Source organism: Phyllobates terribilis, unplaced genomic scaffold (assembly GCF_046119375.1).
Source record: "Phyllobates terribilis strain yellow unplaced genomic scaffold, ASM4611937v1 Scaffold_12__6_contigs__length_324123572, whole genome shotgun sequence".
In the NCBI taxonomy this organism is placed as follows: Eukaryota; Metazoa; Chordata; class Amphibia; order Anura; family Dendrobatidae; genus Phyllobates; species Phyllobates terribilis.
In genome coordinates this window covers 61,696,049-61,720,240 of record NW_027362772.1, presented here as the reverse complement: position 1 = coordinate 61,720,240, position 24,192 = coordinate 61,696,049, and the positions used below count along the sequence as shown (strand labels likewise).

At 43.5% G+C, this 24,192-nt stretch overlaps 1 protein-coding gene across 1 annotated transcript; it reads right to left on the bottom strand.

Annotated features, from left to right (window-relative positions):
- Window positions 1–349: 349 nt before the first annotated feature.
- On the bottom strand, window positions 350–22,823 carry LOC141172045 (guanylate-binding protein 2-like). The gene is made up of 11 exons (XM_073655834.1): window positions 22,693–22,823; window positions 19,103–19,326; window positions 13,198–13,325; window positions 12,965–13,074; window positions 11,231–11,418; window positions 10,298–10,540; window positions 6,842–7,125; window positions 5,290–5,502; window positions 2,805–2,907; window positions 2,278–2,471; window positions 350–933 (listed from the first exon to the last, which is right to left on the bottom strand). The coding sequence occupies exons 2-11, from the start codon at window positions 19,287–19,289 to the stop codon at window positions 817–819; spliced, it is 1,767 nt and encodes a 588-aa protein (XP_073511935.1). The 5' UTR covers window positions 19,290–19,326; window positions 22,693–22,823; the 3' UTR covers window positions 350–816.
- Between the last annotated feature and the right edge of the window lie 1,369 nt (window positions 22,824–24,192).

The following is a 24,192-nucleotide window of genomic DNA, read 5'->3' as shown; positions in this document are numbered from 1 at the left end:
AATAACAATCCGCCGCTCCTCTGACCTCTCCCCATCACCTTGCCTCATCAAACACGTGTCCCCCCTGCTCATCATACATATTAGCCAAAGCCCTAATAAAAGCATTAGTGGAAACGTGATTATTTACTGAACTTCGATCGAATTTAGCCAATTTTGAGTAAGAACGCTCGGAGGTCCGAACACAAATCCAAATGTGCAATGTTCATGCTGAGTTTGAGATTGGCGATCGTTTTCGGAACAAATTCGCTCATCTCTAGTGTACACAAGTGGTGTTTAGGATGCCAGCATTCAAGGAAAATCGTACTGCAACGGAGAACCGAAGTGGATGTCAGTAGTGCACACCTTAATATTACATCAAACATGTATTTATTTATCATCAATTATTTTACGCTACAGATAATGCCCGTGCATCAATCTTTGTCCTGGCAGGAACTTTGGACAATCTCCTGATCTTCTAGCAGTGGAGGATGGAGGACCAGTCGCCTTCATGTCGAGGTACCAAAAATGGGGTCCAGAGTAGCGGCCATCTTTTGTTTCATTATCTTTTACATTGGGACTTTAAAGGGATCCTTTCACCAAATTTTCCTAATTGTATCTGTCCCTACTAAGGGCAGAGCACAGTGCTATAATGCGCAGGCACCTATTATCCTAGAAGTGAAGTCAGTGCCGGCGCATGCGCAGTACGAGACTGTACTTAGCCTTTCAACTGCTCAGGTACAAGAGTCTCAGGGAATAGAGCAGCTAATGGTGATGGCTTTAGTTTAGATTGGAAAAACCTGGTGATAAAACAAACTTATGTGATTTTTTAAAATAAAATTAAATTATAATACATATTCCGGGTTGTCCTCTGTTCAGTTCCTGTAAGTTGCGAATTTCATTTTGCAGGGCTGACATTTTGTCATTAAACCCATGTTTCATCATTATTTCTTGTTCCTAAAATGGACACAAAAGCAGAAGTAAGAAGAGACAAAGAGTTGGCAAGATAAAAAATTAAAACCATGACTATTTAACCAGTTCAGGAATAGGCCATTTACCCCCATTTTCTGACCAAATCACACATATGCGATTTAAAGAGCTGTAATTTTTTTTTTTATGTACAGATATTGAAGTTATTTTTGTGTCTATTTTTTTTGCTCATATCTGGCGATATCGATGGAAAAATAAGGGAAAAACGGTCTGTTTTCCCCATTTTTTAAAATTTTTTATCACCAAAAGAGACTACACAAATACATTCAAAAATGTGTTCCCTGTTCTGTAAAAAATATTTTTATATATTGGACATTTTTTTTTTTTTTTACACGAGTGGGGCTTGTAACAGTAATTTGGATTGACAATGGCATTTTTATTTTTCTTTATTTACTTTTTAGGTGTTCTATTTTATTGATTATTTTTCATTTATTTTACACACTGTACACCCGCCATAAGGTTATAAAGACCTTTGTGAAAGGTAGAGAATGCGGGACATTGAAATATTTAAATATTTTTATATTCATCTTATTTCCCCTGTAACTGGGACTGATGTATTAGCCCCAGTTACAAGGGATATCTAGCCTCCTGGCTGCATAGCAGAGCTGTGTGTGTGTGTGTATCTCCTATGACCCAGCAGCCCCTGCTCCCTCACTATACACAGTGATCACATGACCACTCTGTGTATGGAGGAGAAAGCACCATTAGCATTACTTATTACTGCATACACAGAGCTTGTTTAGTACTGTGCATACAGCGATGGAGAAGGCAGAGATGGTAATAAACTATCTCTGCCTTCTCTATGGGGACTCCGACTGTCTTTGACTCTTTCGGCTACACAATTGTAGCTGTGCTCCTACATAGTGATGTTTTAGAACGTCACTGCAGAATAGAAGCTGGACAATCCAGAAATTTAAAGGCTATGGGTTGTGGGAAGCAGTAAAAATGTGGATGAACTGAGATGATATCTAAAAAATGTTTTTAATGACTCCAATTACTCCATTTTGTACATATAATAGAGCCCTCAACTTTTTCCAGTAGTCATGCAAACATTGTTGGATCTCTCTCAACGAAGCTTCGAAGTCATTGCTGAGAATTTCGATGGAAGAACCATGAGGAACCACCACAAAGACTTTATGCGTAAGCAACTTGATATTCTAGTAAAATTTTTAATAAATCTGAATCCTGAGTATCATTCTGGACCCATCAGCCACCACCAAAGAGATGATACAAAATAATTCCCATTTTATGAATCACATGCACCAGAAAGGACAATTTTGGAAAATCCAGATGAGCTTTACGATACTCTACCTTGAGCTTCTGAGCTATAACTAATTCATTTTGCTGAACCATCATCTTTCTGTCTTGTTCCATCTTGTCCATGAGCATTTCCTTATGCTGCTCAAAACTTCTTGCCTGATCGTCCATGCGTTGTTGCAGATTTTTGTTATTTTGCTCCATGACTTGTTTTTCCCTCTCCGCATTTTCGGTTTGAGCACGTTCCTCTAAATCAGAAACAGGCGTGTGATTACCAATCTGTATTACAAAGTACATATCAGAGAGTAGATGACAGAGCTGGGAATCCCACCGATCACTTGAATGAAGAAACTTGAGGGCTGATGTGGCCTCTTCACTGTTTTCAATGCTCCAATTAAGAGAATCGGGTCGTGCAGCTTTTCCCTGAACCTGGCCACCCACTTTGTTGAAATTTTGCAGGATACAGTCACCCAATAATGTCATAACTTTCCCAGTATATAGTTTCAGAACCATCAGTGGGTGAAGTATTGCGTCAATGTCCATGACATTTGTAGGTGTCGCTATAACTGCCCGTCTCTCACCTGCTAGCTGTCTCTCCTTCTCAGTCAATGTCTCATCTGCTTGGACGATGGCAGCTTCAATGTCCTTCTTCTCAGAGATAAACTCCTGCATCACTTCAAGAGCCTTTGGTTGCGAAAGGTGAAATTGGTTACATGGGGGAGTGGGTAAACTAGTATAAATATCGTACATAAATAAAGAGGAATAACATGGTAATTTACAGGGTATTCCTATCTTAGACATGAATGGCACCTACTTTGGTGTTTGATGGATGCAGATCCCATCTTTGAGAATCTCACCAATCTCTTGAAGAGACCGTTGAATGGAGAAGTGGCTGGCTGGCCACACATACTCGTCTCTCCATTCACTTCTGAAGGCATGCCAAAAACAGTCGAGCAAGTTCCAGCCAAATCCGAAATTTCACTTTGGAGTCATTTGCCATTCCTTCAGGTTTCCCATTAGATAAGTATTTGACCCCATGTTGACCAAAGTGTCCCAAGTCTGGCTGACCATAATTATATAGACCTTTGTGTGGTGATGACCAATACTATTCACATGCTCATATGGAGATCTGTATGGACTGCAAGTGCTAGAGATCGCTGGACACCAAGTAGGACTAAGATGGATTTCCACTCCAAAACTGGAAAGGTACAGTGGGGGGAATAATTATTTGATCCCTTGCTGTTTTTGTAAGTTTGCCCACTGACAAAGACATGAACAGTCTAAAATTGTAAGGGTATAATAATTTTAACATTGAGAGATAGAATATCTAAAAAAATGAAGAAAATCACATTGTATAAATTAGATAATTTTTTTTTGCATTTTGCAGTGAGAAATAAGTATTTGATCCCCTACAAACCATTATGAGTTCTGGCTCCTACAGACCAGTTACATGCTCCTAATCAACTCATTATCTGCATTAAAGACCGCTGTCTTACATAGTCACCTGTATAAAAGACTCCTGTCCACAGACTCAATTAATCAGTCAGACTCTAACCTTTACAACATGGGCAAGACCAAAAAGCTTTCTAAGGATGTCAGGGACAAGATCATAGACCTGCACAAAGCTGGAATGGGCTACAAAACCATAAGTAAGACGCTGGGTGAGAAGGAGACAACTGTTGGTGCAATAGTAAAAAAATGGAAGAAATAGAAAATGACTGTCAATCGACATCAATCTGGGGAACCATGCAAAATCTCACCTTGTGGGGTATCCTTGATCATGACGAAGGTGAGAGATCAGCCTAAAACTACACGGGGAGGGGGGACTTGTTAATGATCTCAAGGCAGCTGGGACCACAGTCACCAAGAAAACCATTAATAACACATTACACCTTAAAGGTTTAAAATCATGCAGTGCCCGCAAGGTCCCCCTGCTCAAGAAGGCACATGTGCAGGCCCGTCTGAAGTTTGCCAATGAACACCTGGATGATTCTGTGAGTTATTGGGAGAAGGTGCTGTGGTCAGATGAGACAAAAATTGAGCTCTTTGGCATTAACTCAACTCGCCGTGTTTGGAGGAAGAAGAAGGATGAGTACAACCCTAAGAACATCATCCCAACCGTGAACCATGGTGGGGGAAACATTATACTTTGGGGGTGCTTTTCTGCAAAGGGGACATGACGCATGCACCGTACTGAAGGGAAGATGGATGGGGTCAAGTATCGCGAGATTTTGGCCAACAACCTCCTTCCCTCAGTAAGAGCATTGAAGATGGGTCGTGGCTGGGTCTTCCAGCAAGACAATGACCCAAAACATACAAGGCAACAAAGGAGTGGCTCAAAAAGAAGCACAGTAAGGTCATGGAGTGGCCTAGCCAGTCTCATGACCTTAATCTAATAGAAAACTTATGGAGGGAGTTGAAGCTCCGAGTTGCCAAGCGACAGCCACAAAATCTTAATGATTTAGAGATGATCTGCAAAGAGGAGTGGACCAAAATTCCTCCTGACATGTGTGCAACCCTCATCATCAACTACAAAAAACGTCTGACTGCTCTGCTTGCCAACAAGGGTTTTGCCACCAAGTATTAAGTGTTGTTTGCCAGAGGAATCAAATACTTATTTCTCGCTAAAAAATGCAAATAAATTTATCTAATTTATACAATGTGATTTTCTTGATTTTTTGGGGGATATTCTATCTCTCAATTTTAAAATTAACCTTCCCTTAAAATTATTGACTGGTCATGTCTTTGTCAGTGAGCAAACTTACAAAAACAGCAAGGGATCAAATAATTATTTCCCCCACGGTAGAGGACCCTGGGGTACTTGATGTGTCAGGTTGTTTTTTTTTTTGCTTTTCCAAATTAGTAGTATTTTTACTCAAAACAATAACTTAATTGTAAAAGTTCTACAGCTGGAAGGGCCTCTCAGATCAGATGAAGGATGGCCATTAGCATACTATAATAGTCAAGTGCAAAAGGTTGCCCCATAGAAACAACACATATAATTTGCAATGCCAGAGATTTTTATACTTTTTTTTTCCCTTTATTTATTTTTTTTGCAAAACTCACCTTTATACCTTTCCCAGGTCTTGCGTTATAACCTTCCATAACCTTAAGCTTCTCCATTAAATACAGTTTGTGTCCTCCAGGTACAGAATATTTCCCCTTCAATATGTCATTCTCCATAGTGGCACTGAGCTCCTGGAGAAGCTTCCGGCAAAAATCTCTCGAAGCTTTTTCATTCTTTGTAGAATATTCAATCATTTTATTATCAATTAACTCCTGTTAGAAAAAGAATGGGGAAGATATAATGTTTTGAAATTCTCTATGATCAACTCGGAATCTGTAATAATGTTATAAATGATGAGTGTAAAGCAAAGCAGATTATTCGGCAGACAGCCATACCTCCCCCCATACACAAGGGCATTGTTTCGCCGAGTGTTCATGCATTTTCAAAGGAAAGAGTAGAAAGCTGCTGCCAAAACACTTCTGGAATCAGTTTATCTCCACTGAAACCGAAAGGATCAGGCATTGAAACTCCAACTTCCACATTCTTCTCTTAGCAAACGTCATCTGTCAGAAACAGGTGAGAAGGCCCCCAAACGCATCAGATGGTTGGCCGGTGCGGCCAAAATTGTTGGGTTTGGCTATTGTTCATGTAATGTTTATGGAGGACTTAAGAGTTAGGTTTCTTGGTTTTAACTTTTTAACCTTATGTATCCAGATAATCTAGAACAAAGTGTTTGGCTCATGACGTTCATAGACTGACAACCCCAGACTGATGGCCAAACTAAGGTCAATGAACACGTAGTATCCAATTATGCCATCAAGGGTAAAAAAAGCTTGAGCTAGACAAAGAACAGTGGAGTACAGATAAATCATAGATGTCTGTAGAAGCTAAAAGACCTATACACATTAGATAGCTGTTGGCCAACAGCTATGCCTCCTGATTCCTTCATACACAGGAGTCAGTCTTGGGGAAGAAGAGAAGGATCGGTTACTGCAAATCCATTATGTCCAATTCTTCTCTCCCATGACACCATCTGTCAGTAGAGATTTGGAAGGCTCCATTACACAATAACAACATGCAATCCCCCCGATATCGGTGGGTTCTGCAAACTTAAGTCTACTCTCGCTGCGTGTTGTAAAAAAATAGAGGATGTCCACTGTAAAAAGTGGGAAAATCTATTTACCCAGCTCAAGCTTCGATGTGAATATAGACTATTTGTCATAACTTGTATAAAATGTATTAACAATTGTTAAATTGTTGGGAACGCATCATGGACTTGTTACCAGTCACCATTATATCAGGTGCAATGATGGAAGGATGTTGACAGTCCTCTAATGCTCATGGATTATCCAGGGCATTGCACTGCTCTGACCAGCATTAAATGATTGCCATTCAGAACACAGGAATACTGATATTCAACTGTTCTCATTGGTGGAGCTAAACATAAAGAAAATGCCAAAAATGATAATAAAATGATCAATAAATTGAAAAGAAATAGAACTGATTTTCTTGATTATTGTAGTCATCAGTCTCCAACAATGAACCCTGGAGTTCCAGATAAGTTATTTTTAATGGTTCAAGGGAGGCTTACATCTTAATCTAGTGACTGACCTTGAGCTCACGTTGATATTTTTGATCCTTGTCATTGAGTGAACGTCCCATGAAGACTTTAATTGCCTCTTTTTCACATTCCATGTGCATGTTGAGGAACTCTTGTTGTGACTCAGTTGGGAACTTCGAGACATGTTTGTCCATCTCACATTGATATTTGGACATTGCGTCTTGTTTAGCTCCGGTATTTTCTATCTCTGCCAAAGCCAGGACCGCGTTCTCCATGCAGGGGACTGTTCCGCTCTGAATTGCTGTCACATACGAGGACGCAAGAACACCTAACACTGAAAGAAACAGACAAAATTCATATATTTATCTTTGTATAGTCATCGTGTTATGTTTTCTATGACTATAAAGGCTGCTCTGAATGTAAAAATGTATTTGTATGCATAACCTGAAACAATTTCATGGTACAATCTCTGCTTGATATATTTCTGCCATATGTTATCTGTTACATTCCATTCAATACTCACTGATATGTCTGTCCTTTCCTCACTGTAGACTTTATCTGATGGTTAAAGGTGTTAAATTGTGTAGCCCACATAGTCTTAGCTCTGTCTTTGAAAATCTAGCGATCTCCTGGTGTGAGATCCCACAATGCCCCTCACCTGATGATCTAGCCTGCCCTATAAAACTAGAAGCAGCATAATGGGAGCACGTGTGTGGTGTGCATGCACGTATCTTCTTGCGCAAAGTGTCTATTGGCGCTAAGTGGGTTGTTACTTCAGCGGCAGTTAGTCAGGGCAGGAGTCAGGTAACCCACACTTTGTCTGCTTACTCACCTTTAACTATGTTTTTGTTAGTTCTCACTCTCTCCCCTATAGTCCTACACTTTCTACTATCCCCCCCTAATCCCTACACCTAGTAAGGAACTGGTGATCTATCCCTCCATCCTCCCCATCCATCTCACTTTCTCCTCAAAACTATTCATAAACATTCAATTCTATGTCTCCTCTCATCTCAGCTGAAGACTTTGCCTCATTCTTCAAGTAGAAGATTGACAACATCAGACAAAGCTTTTGTTTAAAGTCCCCACATCCCCTCCTCATATCTACTCAACCTTCCTCCTCCAAAACCATCTTCTCCACTATCACAGATCAAGTTTCCTCTTTAGTCTCCAAATCACACCTCACCACCTGTGAACTTGACCCAATCCCATCCCACCTCATCCCTAACCTTACCACAGTCTTCATCCCAACCCTAACCCACCTTTTCAACCTGTCACTAACAACTGGTGTCTTTCCCTCATGTTTCAAACATGCTTCAATCACACCCATCCTCAAAAAGCCCTCCCTTGATCAATCCTCTCTGACTAGCTATAGCCCCATATCACTTCTCCCCTATGCCTCAAAACTACTGGAACAACACTTCCATCTTGAACTGTCCTCCCACCTCTCCTCCTGCTCCCTCTTCAACCACTTACAATCTGGCTTCCGACCGCATCACTCCACTGAAACTGCCCTTACTAAAGTCACCAACAACCTACTAACTGTCAAATCCAAGTGACACTACTCTATCCTCCTCCTGGACCTGTCATCTGCCTTCAACACAGTGGACCTCTCCCTCTTACTACAGACTCTCTCATCTCTTGGCATCACAGACTTGGCCCTATCTTGGATCTCTTCATACCTAACAGACCAGACATTCAGCGTCTGTCACTCACATACCACCTGCTCATCTCACCCCTTATCGGTCGGTGTCCCCCAAGGTTCAGTTCTAGGGAACCTGCTCTTCTCCATCTACATCTTTGGCCTGGGACAGCTCATACAGTCTCACAGCTATCAAAATCACTGCTATGCTGATGACACACAGATCTTCCTCTCTGGACACGATATCAACTCCTTACTAACCAGAATCCCACAATGTCGGTCTGATATTTCATCCTTCTTCTCTGCTAGATTTCTAAAACTTAACATGGATAAAAATGAATTCATCATCTTTCCCCCATCTCAATAAACCCCACCATCTGACCTATCCATCAAAGTTAATGGCTGCCCACTCTCCCCAGTCCCACAAGCTCACTGCCTCGGGGTAACCCTGGTCTCTAATCTCTCCTTCAAATCACATATCCAAACCCTTTCCACTTCCTGCTGATGCCAACTCAAAAATATATGCGCACATTCCTCAGCCAAGACTCTGCAAAAACACTAGTGCACACCCTCATCATCTCCTGCCTGGACTACTGCAACCTCCTGCTCTGTGGCCTCCCTTCTAACACTCTCGCACCCCTTCAATCTATCCTAAACTGTGCTGCCCAACTGATCCACCTGTCCCCCCGCTACTTCCCGGCCTCTCCCCTCTGTCAATCCCTTCACTGGCTCCCCATTACCCAGAGACTCAAGTTGAAGACCCTAACCTTGGAATACAAAGCCATCTCCTCCATACATCTGTAACCCAGTCTCCCGGTACTTACCTATATGCAACCTCCGATCCTCACAAGATCTCCTTCTCTACTCATCTCTTATCCCCTCTTCCTATAATCGCATACAAGATTTCTCCCATGCACCCCCCTTACTCTGGAACTCTCTAAATCAGCATATCAGACTCTCGCCTACCGTGGAAACCTTCAAAAGGAACCTGAAGACCCACCTCTTCCAACAAGTCTACAACCTGCAGTAACCCTCGCTCCACCACACCCCGGCACAGGTCCTCTCTCCTCCTATACCAGTTGCTGAATCATTTTGTTCAAGATTATTGTGTTTTTGCTATATATACGCCCCTCTACACATGTAAAATGCCGTGGAATAAATGGCGCTATAATAATAAACTTTCGGTTTGAGATGCTCCCCCACTTTCTGTACCGAGAGAAAGACCCATCAACACTTCCTGTAGACAGACAAAGACCCGTCCCCACTTCCTGTAGAGTAACAAAGACCCACCCACTTGTTCTTTAGAGACAATGACCCACCATCAGTTTCTATAGAGAGTCAAAAACCCACCACCACTTTCTATTGACAGACAAAGACCCGCCCTCACTTTCTGAACAGAGACAAAGACCTTTCCCCACTTTCTGTACAGAGACAAAGACCTGCCTATGGGTCTGTCTATGTCTCTCTACAGGAAGTGTCTATGTCCCCCACTTCCTGTAGAGAGACATAGACAGACCCACATTTTCTGCACAGACACAAAGACTGGCCCCCACTTTCTATAAACATAACATGACCCTTCCCCACTTTCTGTAGAGAGATAAAGACCCACCCTCACTTCCTGCAATCCATCTCAGCATTTTTGCTGCCAGAGACAGATTACACTTGACAACAGGCAGTGAACTATAAGTTAGGCCAAAGGAAGACATCATTGCTGGCACTTGGGAGGGATTTTTCGAGGGTAAAACAATATCATTTTAAAATCCAATGATTTTCTGATTGTCTATTTATCACATTAGCCAATAGGATCAGACTGTTTGTACGCAAAGAAGGGTGTCCTTACTTATTCATCCCATAATGTGCTACTTACTTCTCCCGGTTACTTCAGCTCCTCCAGCCAGGGATTTAACACGACTGTGATGTATCATGTAGCTGTAGAATCTTGTAGCCTGTTCCACAAACTCTTCATCCAATTCACTTTCTTCTAATTCTTCTAGTTTCTGAAGTTTATTCTTCGAGCCCGGCCGGTCAAATACAAAACATTTGTGTGTGTGGAAAAAGTGCAGAATGCACTCGCGGGGTAAATTATAATCCTTAATTATTTTGTCAGTACCTTGAAGACATAAATAAGAAGAGTTGAAATAGATCAAATGAAGCCAGGAAAGATGTGAAGACTGGTGACAATTTTTTTGAGCTATAGGAACTTGACCTCGTGCTGGACACCAGGCGTGTCAGGGTAATGCTGTCTCCTGCCTTCATTGCATCAATGAAAAGTTAATTATCACCACCGCCACCATTGATGATGGGCCTTTATTAACGGGTCCAGTGGGTGGGTGGGTGGAATAAAAAAAAATTAGATTTACCTCCTGTGGCTGTGACGCCCCATTCGGATGTTGACCATTGGAGGACACAAAGTTAACTGAAGAAGAGAAGTGCTCTTTCGAGAGAAAAATATATATATTTTTTACCTCCCTTGACCCTTTATTGTTGGACAACCAGTATTGGACAACCCCTTTAACATTTTATCTAGAAAGCAAACGAGTAATAAAATAGCCTTTATGAGCTTGAGAAATCTTTGTAGATGTCAATAAGTGACAATAAAAGTTGAACAACTTGTCCAATTCAATTCTCAGAACTGTAAGTGAACCCAGAAATGACAAAAAATTAACAGAAGTAAATCTTGACGGCATTATCAGTCTAATGTGATTTTACTGATGTATTTTTTTACATACAAAAATTCCCCTGTTCTTTCCCCAACCGCACTATTCTGCTACAGTAAAACAAAATGCTCCGAATTTATTACCGTTCTTGAGCTGCAGAGAAGACATCAGATATTCATCTTCTGTTATTGCTTTTCCCTTCTTATTCAGTATAAGAGTAAAGTCTCGGACACACCAGGTAAGTGATGGGAAATATCTCTTATATTCCCCGGTGTTGTCTTTCTTACTAGATGATTTCAGCTTAATCAGTTTTGTCAGTTCAGTTACGTAGCTGGGAGACGGTGCGGTTAAGGAAAATGTGAATCGGTGATAGATTTATTAAAAATTGCAAATTTTGCCCCAATTTTTTAGTTATGAATCTCAGAGTTTGCATTTCATAGGCTAGAATGTGAAATGACAATTCATTGCAAAATTTTGCAACATGATAGTAAACCTGCCATGTGTGAATGGCGTTCGATAAGACACATAGAAGGGTCGTGTCGAAATCAGCAAAAAAAAAAGAGCATGTTGTGAGGATGGCAGGGAGTCTGCATAGAGAGGAGATATGCCGAGACATTTGTGGGAGTTCACCAGATCAGCCATGTGAAGATGGCACGACAAGGAAGAAGAGCGCATGGTGGTCTGGAACTGGTACTTGGAACATCTGTAGCAGCATCAATGAAATGCAAAGTCCTGCCCCAGAAACCGGAGAACCAAAAGTAATATTATTGTAAAGGTTAAGGAGTACAGGATGATTGATATCTAGAATGTTTTTTGGCAACTCTTCTCTGCCTACTGTACAGTAGTATGATTACAGCACATGCTGGCATGGCCTAAGATCATCCGCTGCTTTTTTGCCTTCCAAAGTGTAAAGAAAAGTTGTCTCCGCCATCCTGCTCCTGTTCCCTTTCAGGCCACACAATCTTACTACACAAAAAAGGCAAAGATATTCCAGCTCCATCCACCTCCTCCCCCACCTACAAGCTTGGACAGGCCCACAGGAGGACAGGTAAATTCCCCGGCGGGCCACCCCCATCCTCTTTTATGAGCAGCAATTTGCACAATACATTTGATTCACTATACACAGACAAATGTGCATCTCACTGATTTAACAAACTATCAAGTCTATTATTTTAAACATTTCTGAATGAGGGTAATGTAATACTTGCATGTTACTGAACAGTGGGCCACTAGAGTCAATGTGACTGGTGGGTCCTTAACACTGTCCACCTATATGCCTCCTATTTCCAGTTTCACATTGGATAGATTTGTTTGTGACTGAGGAGAAGTCATGAACCTTTATTAAGAATATGCATACTGAGAAAGGGGGAATTTCTGCTGCTAGAAGATGAGAATTTCCTATGATAAGATATTATGAAAAGTTTTTATATACTAACATCAGCTACTGATAAATGCAAAAAGAAAAAATCTATATGATAAGTGCACTTTAAAGAGAAGCTGTCACCTTCAATAAATATGCAATTTTTTACTTGGTGTAAATGCCGCCGTTTTCCTGAATCTGGCGATGTTTTTTTCTTGTTCTTACGCCTCTCTTTTCCTGAGATAGGGCCCCCTCTTCTCTCTATAAAAAATAGTCTTTCTAGCCAAGTAGGTGTGGCCCTCAACTCCTCTCTGTGGGCGTGTTCTAGAGAACTTCGCCCAGTTGGCTAAAATGACTAGAATTACATACAGAGAGGATGGGACCTTATCTCAGGAATTAAGAGGCGCATAAAAAAAAAAGCCGGATTCAGACGGGAAAAAAATTACATATTTATGGGAAGCGACAGGTCCTCTTTTAATGTAAAAGATATGTTCCTAAAGAAGAGTATTTCGGATACTGCAGCTGCTCCATAGACTGTTGATCAATGGTCCCCAAACTGTTAAACACCAAGGAGCTACTCAACATGACGGCCAAGGAGAAGATCCAGGCATCGTTCTTACAGTCGCCCTGAAGAACAAGAAGAGGAAGAGTTTACTGCTGATCCTAAACACTAGACAGGGAAGGGGGTGACAGAGGAGGAGACTGAGCAATGTCTGACCGATAGGAGACAAGACAGAGGCTGTCACTCACCTTCTCCACATCACCGAGTCCCTCCGTGTCCAGGAGAACAAGTGTTTGTCCGGAATTCTGAGGGTGAGGAACGCACCACATCCAGATCCCTTTAGTCATCGACTCGATGCTGGAACCCAGAGCAAAACCTGGAGGGATTTATACCGAAACACAATAATTTATTTTTGTAAAACAGAATTAACAGCAAAACAATGACTTCTGAGGCATGCAATTAGGGATGTGCAAACCCGAACTGTAAAGTTCAGGGTTCGCACCGGACACCTAGTGTCTTTGCATGGCCTCCAAAACGGACATTTCATGGAAGTCCGTGTTACAGTTCTGGCTCGAGAGCCCGAACAAAACTTGTTGAAAGGCTGTAGATCCAGACCCTGATTATGAATTTAAAGATAAGTGATGAATGTTTGATCACTGAGGGTCTAATGCTGAAACCTCACCGACCATGAGATCAGGGGGTCCCATGTTCCCTGTGTTAGTGCAGCAGTAATGTGGATGTATGACTGAGCCTCTGATAGCACTATGCCAGATCCCTGCTCTGACAGGCAGGTTCTCTGGCGTGTCACTTCACTCACCCGCGCTGTGGCCAGCGCTTCCATACCCCGTGCTCTGCCTGCTTCCAGCTGTGTCCTTAGGACACGCGCGCGTGTGCTCCCACCCTCTTAAATGGGCAGCGCGCGTACTTGCTATTACGTCAGTGGCTGTGGGACATTACATATATATTACTTCTTCCCCACTGGGGAGGTGCCTGAGCAACTTTTCTGTTCTGCAGTCTATGTTGTTAAGGTTGCATACCAGACTCCGGTGCAAACCCAGCCTGCTGCACTCCGGTGCAAACCCAGCCTGCTGCACTCCAGTGCAAACCCAACCTACTGCACTCCGGTGCAAACCCAGCCTGCTGCACCATCCAGTCTGTCCTACTGGGTAAAGCTGATGCGCGTCCATTGGTTTGTCCTGGAGTGGCACCTGGCATTCATCGGGAGGCCAAGTCTAACCTCACCATCAGAAGCTCTAGCGAACCATCCGGTGCTTGCTTAGTCTTGCCCCTCCAGACTCTCCATGGTCCGTGGCACAGTGGTTCCACAAAACATGGCCGTGACAGTTTGCTCAGGCCATGGTCTCTGCTGGACCTCGGATTCTGTCTGATCAGACCATGTATCAAGAACTCTGCCGGCAGAAAATGTGCAGGAGAAGTTGTCGATGCAGTTACAGTCCCTGACTACCAAGTTGGTCTCTCCAGAGTGCCCTCATACTCAAGCAGCCGTGTCATCTTCAGGACATTCTCAATCGGTTTGCTTGGATCAAGCTTCAGGCCCTTGACTCGTCGCTCCACCATGCTTTGACGGCAATTTGAAGCTCTGCCGCGGGTTCATCGATCAGTGCTTCTACATTTTGAACTTCTTCCACATCTTTTCCCGTCGGACCAAACAATGGTAGCATTCCTGAAGTCGCACGTTGGAGGTGAGGCAATGGCATGGTTGAACCCATTATGGGAAAGAGAAGACCCGATCATTTCCAATTTACCGGCATTTTTGGAGGCCTTTCACAAAGTATTCGATGAACCTGAGCAAACCATCTCTTCGGCTTCCGCTCTTCTCCGTCTACGTCAGTCCAATTCTTCTGTAGGACAATATGTGGTACCTTTCCGCACCCTAGCATCCAAACTCATATGGACTAACGAAGCTTTGGTGGCAACGTTCTGGGAGGGACTTTCCAGAAACAATAAGGATGAGCTAGCCGGTCGAGACCTAGCGACTACCATCGAGGACCTGATCTCCCTCGCCATCCATATAGACCTTTGTTTCTGACAGCGTTCCGGAGAGGTGGTGCGTGAGAAACGATTGCAGCGCCTGGCTCCGTCCTTCCAAAGGTCGCTTGTTCCTCTGCCATCCCCTGTAGAGGTCTCATCTGAACACATGCAAGTCGACCGCTTTGCCCTCGCCAGTCAGCGACAGAGGGATCGCCATGCTAAAGGCCAGTGCCTGTATTGTGGAGACATGGGTCACTTCATTCGCACCTGTCCGGTGAGGCTGGAAAACTCCAGCATCTAGGGTTGGTAGTAGAGGCCTCCCTAGACGGAAAAAACACCTCTCTTCCCCTGACTCTTACTCTGGCCGTGACAACTGGTGAATTTCAGTTTATTGAGACTGCGTATTTGTATTCTGGGGCAGCAGGAAATTGTATCCTCCAGGCTGTAGTGGATTGCTTCCAAATCCCAGTTTGTCTGCTCCAAAACCCTCTGGCAATAATATCTGTCGATGGGAGAACTCTTCGGGAGACGGTTGGTCTGATCACTGAGCCACTCGAGGTCCATATCGGGATGCTTCATTCTGAGAAGATTGTCTTCTATGTCCTTACCCACATGTCTCATGCTTTTCTCTTAGGCCTACCATGGCTGCGACAACACAAACCTGTGTTGAATTGGAGGAATGGAGAGGTGCTCCACTGGGAACATTCCTGTCATGATAATTGTCTGAGCCCCATACATCTGGCTAAGGCCCTGTCTTCTCCAGCGTCACTGCCCGGATTGCCGTCTGCCTACTGGTCCTTTGCTGTTCCTATTCGACAAAAAGGAAGCAGACACTTTGCCGCCTCACAGGCTGTATGACTGCCCTATCGACTTGATTCCCGGATCTACACCCCCTAGAGGCCGAATTTATCCTCTGTCCCCAGCTGAGACTCGAGCTATGTCGGAATACATTCAGGAGTATTTGGCCAGGGAGTTCATTCAGAAGTCCTCCCCTCCAAGCCGGGGCCGGGTTTTTCTTCTTCAAGAAGAAAGACGGATCGCTCCGACCCTGTATAGAATATCGGGGTCTCAACCAGATCACGATGAAGAATAAATACTCTATCCCAATAATCCCTGAGTTGTTTGATCGATTAAGGGGTGCCAGGATCTTCACCAAATTAGATTTAAGAGGCGCCTACAATCTAATCCGCATTCACCAGGGAGACGAGTGGAAGACGGCCTTCAACACCAGTGACGGGGATTATGAATTCCGAGTGATGCCCTTCGGTCTCAGTAACACACGGTCAGTTTTTCAAGGGTTCGTCAATGACATCTTCCGAAACCTGCTTTATTCCTGCGTTGTTGTGTATCTGGACAATATTTCGGTATTTCCCCCGGATGTGGTCTCCCACAGATGAGCAGTTCAGCAAGTTATTCAGTGTCTTAGGGAGAATCGACTCTACAGCAAGTATGAGAAATGTGTGTTTGAACAGTCCACCCTTCTCTTACTTGGGTTACGTTATCTCGGATACCGGACTCAGGATGGATCCTGAGAAAGTCTCTTCCATATTTAGATGGCCGCTGCCCTTTGGAGTCAAAGCTATCCAGAGTTTCCTTGGCTTTGCTAACTATTATCGATAAGTCATTCCTCACTTCTCTACTCTTACCGCTCCCATCTCTGCCATGACCCGAAAAGGAGCTGATCCAAAGAACTGGTCCTCTGAGCCTGAGGAGGCCTTCCTCTCTCTGAAACGATACCTCTCCACCGCTCCCGTTCTGCATTGTCGGGATTTGAACAAACAGTTCTTCCTAGAGGTGGACGCATCCTCGTTAGGGGCTGGGGCTGTACTCACTCAAAAGTATTCCTCAGGTCGTCGAGTTGTTGCCTTTTGTTCTCTAAGACTTTCTCCGCTTCAGAGCATAGCTACTCCATTGGTGACAGGGAGTTACTCGCCATTAAGATGGCTTTGGAAGAGTGGCGATACCTGCTGGAGGGCACAGTCTATCCGGTGGTCATCTACACTGACCATAAAAACCTGGCGTATCTTCAGTCCTCCCAGAGACTTAATCCATGCCAGGCCAGGTAGTCTTTGCTTTTTGCCCACTTTAACTTTTTGTTACATTTCAGGTTCGGTGACAAGAATGTCAGAGCTGATGCACCCTCTCACTTATTTCTGTCGGGGGACCAAGAGGAAGATCCTCAATTTATCATCGAACTGTCAAAGATGGTTACTGTTGCTCCAGTCAGCCGGTCGCGAATACCCCCAGGATCTATGCCTACGTGGCAGCCTGTCCAATTTGCTCTCGCAATAAAGTCCCAAGACGACTTCATACCAGTTCTCTCATGCCGTTATCCGTGCCGTCTGGTCCGTGGCAGCACATAGCAATGGATTTCATTACAGATTTGCCAATATCCGAGGGCTGCACCGTCATCTGGGTAGTAGTAGGTCGCTTCTCCAAAATGGTGCATTTTGCCCCGTTGTCTGCTCTTCCGTCTGCTCCCAAACTGGCAGACACCTTCATCAAACATATTTTCCGTCTGCATGAATTTCCTCGTCACATTGTGTCCGATCGAGGTGCGCACTTCACTTCCAGATTCTGGTGAGCCCTCTGTAAGCATCTGGATATCGTCTTGGACTTCTCCTCGGCCTATCACCCTCAATCCAATGGGCAAGTTGAGCATGTCAACCAGGTCCTGGGCAACTACCAGCAACACTTTGTCAATGTCCACCACAATGATTTAGTGAAATTACTTCCCTGGGCTGAGTTCTCGTACAACAATCACGTTGGTGAAGCCTCAGGAGAGTCTCCTTTCTACATTGCTTTCGGTCAGCAACCTGAGGTTCCTCTCCGGGTGACGGTTCCTTCTGATGTTCCTCTCCAAGGATTTTGTAAAGTTGTGGGAAGACAACAAAACCAGTCTAGGAGCCTCCTCTGCCCGTATGAAGAGACATGCGGACAAAAGGCGCCTGAAACCTCCGTGCTACCGCCCTGGCGACAAGGTATGGCTCTAGGCCACATGCATCCGGCTGAAGGTTCCCTCTTACAAGTTGGGTCCTCGTTTTATCGGTCCTTTCGAAGTGCTGAAGCGGATCAACGAGGTCTCCTACAAACTGGAGTTGCCTCCTTCATTATGGATTCCGAATGCTTTCCACGTGTCTCTGCTGAAGATGGCTGCACTGAGCTCCTTCTTCAAGAATCCTGGTACCACGCCCGTGCCAACCGCCTCGGATGATGTTTTTGAGGTGGAGAGCATCTTGGCCATGAAGAAGGTGAGTGGCAAGACTTTCTTCCTTGTTGACTGGAAGGGATTTGGTCCCGAAGAGAGGTCCTGAGAGCCTAAGGAGAACATTCACGCTCCAATTCTCCTGTGAAACTTTCTCGGTGGACTGAAGAGGAGGGGGCATAAAGGGGAAGTACTGTTAGCGCCACGCCGGATCCCCGCTCTAACAGGCAGGGTCTCCGGCGTGTCACTTCACTCAACCGCGCTGCGGCTGGCACTTCCCTCCCTCGTGCTCTGCTTGCTTCCAGTAGGGCTTGCAGCCGTGTCCTTAAGTCATGCATGCGTGCGCCCGCCCTCTTAAAGGGCCAGCGAGCGCACTTGCTATTACGTCCCCAGTCAATGGCTGTGGTACATTACATATATATTGCTTTTTCCTCACTGGGGAGGTGCCTGAGCAACCTTGCTGTTCTGAAGTCTATGTTGTTAAGGTTGCGTACCAGCCCTCACTACAAACCCAGCCTGCATCACTCTGGTGCAAACCCAGCCTGCTGCACTCCGGTGCAAACCCAGCCTGCTGCATGCCTGTGCAAGACCAGCCTGTTGCACCATCCAGTGTGTCCTGCTGGGTCCAGCTGCTGCAAGTCCATTGGTCTGTCCTGGAGTGGCACCTGGCGTTCTTCGGTATCCAAATCTAATCTCACCATCAGAGGCTCTAGCGAAAAGTCCGATGCTCGCTTAGTTACCCCCTCCAGGCTCTCCACGGTCCGTTGCACAATGTTTCCACAAAACACATTCGAGACAGTCTCCCATAGACAATGAGTGGAGCAGTGGTCACTCATGCACACGGGAGACATGGAATCTCTGTAGATGAGCGGTGCTCCCTCCTGATCAGTGACTGGACCCCCGATCATACATTCTTCATATATAGGACATGTTTAGCACAGGCCTTTATCACTCACCCTTTCTGCTCCCAGCCAGTTTGTTCATCAGATAAGATTTTCCTGTCCGGTATTTTCCTACGATTGCGATCACCACCACCGGCTGTGAGATTTCCAGAAGGATTTTCTCGGCGTCTTTATTGAGAGTCAGCCTATTCCCATCAACATTTTCTATCAGGCAGATTGGCTTCGACAGGAGCGGAGCCATCGTCACTGGTGGTCTACTTCTTTTCCTTCTTCTTTTTCTGTAAGACAGAAACAAAGTGATTATAGGACATTGCGATGATTAGAGACTCCGGCTCAACTGCACTGTCTATAGGGGTCTGCGGTAGTCGGAAATCTCTTTTTACAGATTTTTGTTTTACTGATCCAAATGCTTTACACTGCAGCTTTTTGGCTCACATTGGCTGCTGGGTACAGCACAATCCTCCACATATATACACATAATGTAATATCAAAAAAGTCATACAATAAAGTACTAGAACTCCCTGGGGAGTTTTGGTACCTAGTAATTATTTTGTAGGTGTGCAACCAGGAAAAACATTATTTTTTAATGTTTTAGATGCTACAGATGCTATTGATCTCAGCAATTAAGGGGTTATACAATGGACCTACTGCTAGATATTTAATGTTAGTATTGCATCCTGGGGAAGGAGCTATCTCATAGAGAATGTGCTAATGTATGGATCAGCCTGCTCTACACAGGGGAGGTGTTGGCTGCATCTGTTATGAACATAACACATACTCACGGGTAACGGAAAAAGGGACGACCTACTACGCCGCACCCACACTCGACTGGTATCTGTACAGACTAGAAAGACCCTAGCCGCACAACTCAAAAACACCACCTCGTACCTGGCTCCATAAAAAGCCATTGAGGTGTTTCTCGTACATCCTGAGGAACCAGAGGGGAGGATGCAACACACTGCCAACAAGAGGAGAGGAAAGTGTGCTGGAAGATACAAAAGCCAGATTGAGAAAATTAAAACATGTTCTTATAAGGTAGAGAGGAAAGGCTAAGGAGACCCAAAAGTTAATGGAACAAGTATAACCTCAGAAACCTAAAGTGGTGAAAGGAAGACGAACTGGAAAGGAGAACAAATAGACTCAATGCAGGAATTCAACTACTGTGTACCATGCAAGGTAAATCCCTTAGCTGAAGGCCTGAACTCCTAAACCTAAGTCCACCTAGGAGGTATAGCCAGCAAGGAAGTGCAGTGAAGGATGAACATATAAAACCCAACCCAGGATGTGATAGGGCAGACCAAAACAGGAACATGAAAAACACCTGGAGAGGAGCAAACCAAGAAAGGGAACAAAGACAATTGGAACCATCAGCATTTGGACAAAGGAAAAAAGGCATTAGCTCAGCAGACAGGGAAACCGATCATGGAGCAACAGGTCAGTGGATCAAATCCTCAAACCGAGTTATGACAGTATCATACAGCCAGCACTTGCCTCTAAAAGTAGCTCTGATCTCTGCTGTGTAAATAATCAAATGCTGCACTCAATCTCTATCAGCGGCATTTAGGTAAAAAAATCCTGGTGGGGCACCCGTTGATCACCCCACAAAGCAGTGGTGGGGTGCCAATGGTTTGTTATGGCAGTAAAGGGGTCTGCTGCTGCCATTTGATTTTTACTGTATTCTGCAATACTAGTGTATTGTAGTAAACAGAACAAGCAAGCAAACAATCACAGGTTCAAGTCCCCTATGGGGACCAAAACGTTAAAAAAAAAATATTAAAAAATAAGTAAAAACAAAATGAAAATTTTAATCATTCCCCATTTTCCCATATCAAAAAAATACATACATATTGCCACATCTGTAAAAATCCTTATCTACCAAAATTTTCAATTATTTAACCTGTAAGATAAATGTAAGAAAACAAAAATCAAATTGCAGTGTTTCCCTAGCCACATCAAAGCCCAAAAATGCACTAATAAATGATGTACCCCAAATTGTATATATTGCTTACCACAAAAACAAGCCATCAGCCAGTTCCATCAATGGAAAAATAATAAACTTTGGGCTTAGAAAATGGCAACGCAAATCTAAAAAATTATCAGAATTTTGTTAAGCCTCTAAAATAAAAAAAACTACAAGCTTGCATTCACCGTAATTATACTGACCCTGAGAGTTATGTTGTTATGCCATTTTTACCATACAATTATTGACGTACAAATGAACCAACCCCCACTGCCTAAAAAATGGTGGCAGTGCATTTTTTCACTGTTTCAGCTCATTTGGAATTTGTTTGCCATTTTTCAGTACATTACTTGGTAAAGTGAATAGTGTCATTCAAAACTAAAATTTGTCCTGCAAAACACCAGCCCTCATACGGCTGTCTATTGAAAAAAATGAAGAAAGGACAGAAAAAGCAAAGGCTTAAAAACAAAAATTGTCTGTGTCTTAAGGGGTTAACATTCTTCACTTGGCTATTGTTTGTTATACATGTAATGTCCCACAGTGCATTTACAGCACAGGGTGGGAAGAGGTTAAAGAGGACCAAACAGTGCCCACACAATAACAGTGCCATATAGCACCCATATAACAGTGCCCACATAATAACAGTGCCATATAGCACCCATATAACAGTGCCCTTATAATAACAGTGCCATATAGCACCCATATAACAGTGCCCACATAATAAAAGTGCCATATAGCACCCATATAACAGTGCCCTTATAATAACAGTGCCATATAGCACCCATATAACAGTGCCCACATAATAACAGTGCCATATAGCACCCATATAACAGTGCCCTTATAATAACAGTGCCATACAGCACCCATATAACAGTGTCCACATAATAACAGTGCCATATATCATCCATATAACAGTGCCCACATAATAAAAGTGCCATATAGCACCCATATAACAGTGCCCACATAATAACATTGCCACATAGCACCCATATAACAGTGCCCACATAATAACAGTTCCACATAGCACCCATATAACAATGTCCATATAATAACAGTGCCATAAAGCACCCATATAACAGTGCCCACATAATAACAGTGCCATATAGCACCCATATAACAGTGCCCACATAATAACAGTGCCATAAAGCATCCATATAACAGTGCCCACATAATAACAGTGCCATAAAGCACCCATATAACAGTGCCCACATAATAACAGTGCCATATGTCATCCATGTAACAGTGCCCACATAATAACAGTGCCATATAGCACTCAGATAACAGTGCCCAGATAATAACAGCACCGTATAGCACCCAGATAACAGTGCCCACATAATAACAGTGCCATATAGCACCCATATAACAGTGCCCACATAATAACAGTGCCACATAGCACCCATATAACAGTGCCCACATAATAACAGTGCCATATAGCATCCATATAACAGTGCCCACATAATAACAGTGCCATATAGCGCCCATATAACAGTGCCCACATGATAACAGTGCCATATAGCGCCCAAATAACAATGAGTAAATAAGTACAAGTTTATTTTTGACAATGCTGTAATCTTTCCCTGATTACATATAAGCATCATCCTCACTGGGATAAATGTGAGGATAATGGGTCTGATCATCTCCATGGACCGGTCAGAGCTCAAGGAAAATAATAGGATGACCTTACCGTACAGCACAGCTCCCTCTCCAGTCTCCGCTCGTCTGTCTTTTCCTCCGGTTGTTCTTTCCCTTTATAGCAACGACTCAAAACTGAAAGAAAATAATCCTGTGACTCAATGAAAGTGAAACAGAGATGTTAATGCTAAAATACTGTACATGTTTCAACACAGTGAAAATTTCCAGAATTTGATTACAAACAGGAAACCTGAAGCGGTTAAAAGTAGTAATAAAAGACTGAATACGTGCACAATGTCGTTTTTAAGCTATTGTTCCTTATATTTATTTTTAGCGGTGCTTTTTCATATGAATTCCAGGCAAAATCTTCATGAAAAAGACGCTGTGTGAATATAGCCTAAGGCTATGTGTGCATGTTCAGCAATTTTTTGATGCGGTTTTTGAAGCGTTTTTGCACATCAATTAATGCTTTTTGGAGCTAAATAAAGTTATTTGGTGGGGCATTGCTTAAACCCTTGGATTACCATCAGAACTGGGGTGAGTATATTGGTTAATTTAAATGATTAAAGAATGTGTCTGTTGTATTTCAAATAAAGTGTTTTCTCTGTGTCTGTGTGTTTATTTAACTCTTTACTTTAATTAGGTTTGGTGATGAAAGGGTCTGATTGACACTTTGTCATCACCAAACAAAAGAGCTAGATGTCAGCTAATCGCATTCGCCCAATCTCATTAGCATTTCCATTCATGTAATTTATGCGGCAGCTGTGAGTTGCTTTTTTTAGCCTAGGAAGGTGCCATTTGCAAACATGGTCCCTGGCCATTATTAACAGTTCACAGCTGTTTCGTTAGCCACTACTAGTGCTGAGCGAATCTGCTCTGCGAATGTTCTAAAGTTTCAAATTCGGCACGAATATGGCACATTCGGATTCGTGGTCGGAAAGGTGAGCAAAGTTTGTTAAAATCAGAAATTGCTCGACGAATAAGCGCGGGAATGCAAATATGGGGTAACCACAGAGTTTTGAACAGTTTTCTAGCATAGTGCAAGTGTATATTGAGCGGGAAGACGTGGTAGATGAGTGTGGGGGCTGTGGAGAGCTCAGAACATGTCAGATCAGCGGTGCGCACTCTTTTTTTTTTTTCCGGTAGGCGGTAACTTTAAGTCAGGAAAGCACGGCCAGCCAATCAGAGCGCAGGAAGCATCCACACTATCCAGACAAAAGGGCTTGTGCAATTGGCTGCTGAAATCACATGTCCTCCCTATATAAAAGGCGCCATGTTCCCTCAGTGCCATTCTATCCATGGCATTGCTGGGGAAACAGACGCAGCTCAGTGTTATCCTGTGTAATGAGAGATATTAGCTAGATAGATGGGCGCTTGTGTGGAAGTTAGATACTGTAGATAATTCCTGGCCTGTGTACCTCTGCAACCGCTGGTGCAGCACATTTTTTGTTTTCTTGTGCAAGTACTGAGATTCTGACAGAAAGAGCAGGGCCCATGCCATACAATAGTGCTGTGCACCTCTGGTATAGAGCTCCATGTCTCAGTATACCTT

What these genes read in the sequence shown, in the direction of transcription:
- LOC141172045 (XM_073655834.1), bottom strand. Translation starts at nt 19,289, where the DNA reads ATGGCTCCGCTCCTGTCGAAGCCAATCTGCCTGATAGAAAATGTTGAT. An exon ending in AGCTGAAGTAACCGGGAGAA is followed by an intron (nt 7,126 to 10,297) that starts GTAAGTAGCACA and finishes TGTTTCTTTCAG; the next exon opens with TGTTAGGTGTTCTTGCGTCC. An exon ending in TTATAGCTCAGAAGCTCAAG is followed by an intron (nt 934 to 2,277) that starts GTAGAGTATCGT and finishes TGTCCATTTTAG; the next exon opens with GAACAAGAAATAATGATGAA.